The sequence below is a fragment of the Lycium ferocissimum genome, chromosome 10 (assembly GCF_029784015.1).
Source record: "Lycium ferocissimum isolate CSIRO_LF1 chromosome 10, AGI_CSIRO_Lferr_CH_V1, whole genome shotgun sequence".
Lineage (NCBI taxonomy): Eukaryota > Viridiplantae > Streptophyta > Magnoliopsida > Solanales > Solanaceae > Lycium > Lycium ferocissimum.
The window spans coordinates 49,580,159-49,582,644 of NC_081351.1; the positions used below are offsets into that span (position 1 = coordinate 49,580,159).

Consider the following 2,486-nt stretch of genomic DNA (forward strand, 5'->3'; position numbering starts at 1 on the left):
AGAAGTCAAGAAGTGCTTAAGGAATATTACAGGATTCGGGAACACTAAGTAGCCCCTTTTCATAAGTGACGATAAAAACTACTAGAACATAAAGATGAAGAATATTTGGTTAACATGGATGAACCCATAAACAATCTGCCCACATTTTTATTCAAAAAAAGCAAAAGAAATATTCGTTTATACCGTTGACATTAATAATTATTGAAAATTGTATGTTTGTGGAGTGTAGAAAAGATCAATAGTCTGCCATTTCAAATTTCTAGAAAGCAAATCTTCTTTTTTAAGTACTTAATTAATTAAAGAATTAGCCATTTTGAGTTTTAATGAGTTTTTTCAAAGAAACTCAAAAACTCATTAGGTTGTATATATGGGGAGACTCTGCAAATAAATAGTTTCAAGAATTTCTTCCCTAATGTCATATCTTCATGTAGTCTTTCTCTTCTGAGTACTCTTAGATTCATATCACTGTTAAAATTTACTTTCCTTCCGTTTTATGATTTAATTAGTGATAGAAATATTTACAACCTTTTTTGCTAGGAATATTCTGGAACATTTAATTTCCTTCTAAGTCTGGTTACTCTATTAATTATACAATATTAAGTTTCCTTTTAGTTCAGTATCTATAAGGAAAAAAAATATTTTTTTTTTATTTTATTTGATTTATTTCTCTATAAAAAGAGATGTAGTCTTTTATTTTCAATTCAAGAATCTAGTTTATTCTTTCTTTAATTTTTTTCTCTCTTTTTTCCATTCCATAACAATCACTTCGAAGGAATTTATATTTTGAAGACTTTTCCAATCCTCTATAGGTTATATAGCCACCACCAATGATGAACTTTTACTACTCCTATTTTTTTAATTTCCTATTTTTCAAAAGAACATGCTTATAAGGTTATTTGAACTTCCATTGGCTTTAAGGACTTGAATAGCACGTTTGGTTTAATTGAAGGTCAATTGTATCAGATCGAATAACACAAGGACTAAAAAGAGTTAAACGCAGTAACTCAGGGTTAAAATCGTTACTTTCCCAAAAACTAAATATTAAGATGCCGTAAAACCTAATAATGAAGCCTTTTCACCTCCACTACAATATACCGCCTAACAGTTCTTCTCCAACTACAGCAAACAAATAACAGACATTACAATCATGTCAAACAAGAAAGTACAAAAGAGGCAAGCCATTAATCTTCCATTTGAGATCATATTTTCCATATTTACTAGGCTACCAGTTAAATCTTTGTTACGTTTTGAATCAGTTTCTAAATCATGGAATGCTATATTATCTGACCAAGAATTCAAGAAAGCTCACCATGATCAATCCAAAGCATTGGGTCGTGAAAAACTCATGTTACAAAGAACTACTGGGCATGTCGAGTTTAGGGACCTTGAAAATTGTCCTGAAATAAGTTTGATGGAAGAGCAACTATTTCCAAGATTTCAATGTGCTGAAATATTGTGCTCGTGTGATGGTTTGGTACTTTTAAAAGGTGGTAATGACTACAAAGAGTATGTTTTGTGGAATCCATCTACTAGAGAATATCTGGTTCTTGATTCGTGTCCTTATTTTAATGGATGCCCGAAAGCTTGTGGGTTGTGCTATGATTCGAAGCTTGATGAGTTCAAGGTTATATTGATATGTGGCTCGTCTTATGTTGTTTACTCTTCGAATAAGCGTTGTTGGACAAAGAAAACAAGTTTCCCTTGTCCGGTGCAGTTTTTTAATGTTGATTGCTCTGAGGGGATTAGCACTGGAGATTGTGTATTTTGGTCTTTGAATTGGAGTTTTATCAACCAGTATGTAGATAGTAGTACCTCTGGAATCATATACCTTGACGTGAAGTCGGATGAAGTGAAAAAGCTTTCAGTACCAGAATTTGTAGGTGCGAATGGTTTCTTTGGTTTGAGTAGTTTGAAGGGTTGCCTTTGTTTATATGGAGGAACATACCATTATAAAGAATTAGACATATGGATTATGGAACAAGACGGCTGGAAACGGTTAATGAACGTGTGCAACTTGCCCAATATTTGCATAAGGTTTGTACAGGATAGAAAGCTTTTGTGGCGCAGGAAAAATGGTGAAATTCTCTTTTACGGGCGGTGGAATCAGCAACTTTTCATCTATTATCCTAAAATGAAACAGTTTGCTACAATACATTCCATAGCTGATGTATCCGAAGAATCCAAGAATGCTATGGCGTGTATATGTTTGGGCAGTTCATATTTCTTGGGGCTCAATGTTGAGGAGGAAGTAACAGTCCCTTTATCAGCTTGATCGTTGAGAGTCAGAGGCGAGACAGTGCTCCCGATGCCAGAGAGCTGCTTCCTCATCATTTTCATTTTTCTGAAAGTTAACATGGAAAGAAAGTAAATCAATGTACTGGAATTTCTATATTTTGCAATGTACTGGAATTTCTATATTTTGCGAGTTTTGTGCAAATCGGACTTATGAATGTGTCAATGATCCCTTCGTTTACTTTTACTGTCAT

At 33.5% G+C, this 2,486-nt stretch overlaps 1 protein-coding gene across 1 annotated transcript; it reads left to right on the plus strand.

The window, feature by feature from the left end:
• Positions 1–1,147: 1,147 nt before the first annotated feature.
• LOC132034983 (F-box/kelch-repeat protein At3g23880-like) lies at positions 1,148–2,272 on the plus strand. Its single transcript, XM_059425305.1, has one exon. It carries the CDS (start codon positions 1,148–1,150, stop codon positions 2,270–2,272), a length of 1,125 nt encoding a protein of 374 aa, XP_059281288.1.
• The last annotated feature ends 214 nt before the right edge of the window (positions 2,273–2,486 follow it).

What these genes read in the sequence shown, in the direction of transcription:
- LOC132034983 (XM_059425305.1), top strand. Translation starts at nt 1,148, where the DNA reads ATGTCAAACAAGAAAGTACAAAAGAGGCAAGCCATTAATCTTCCATTT.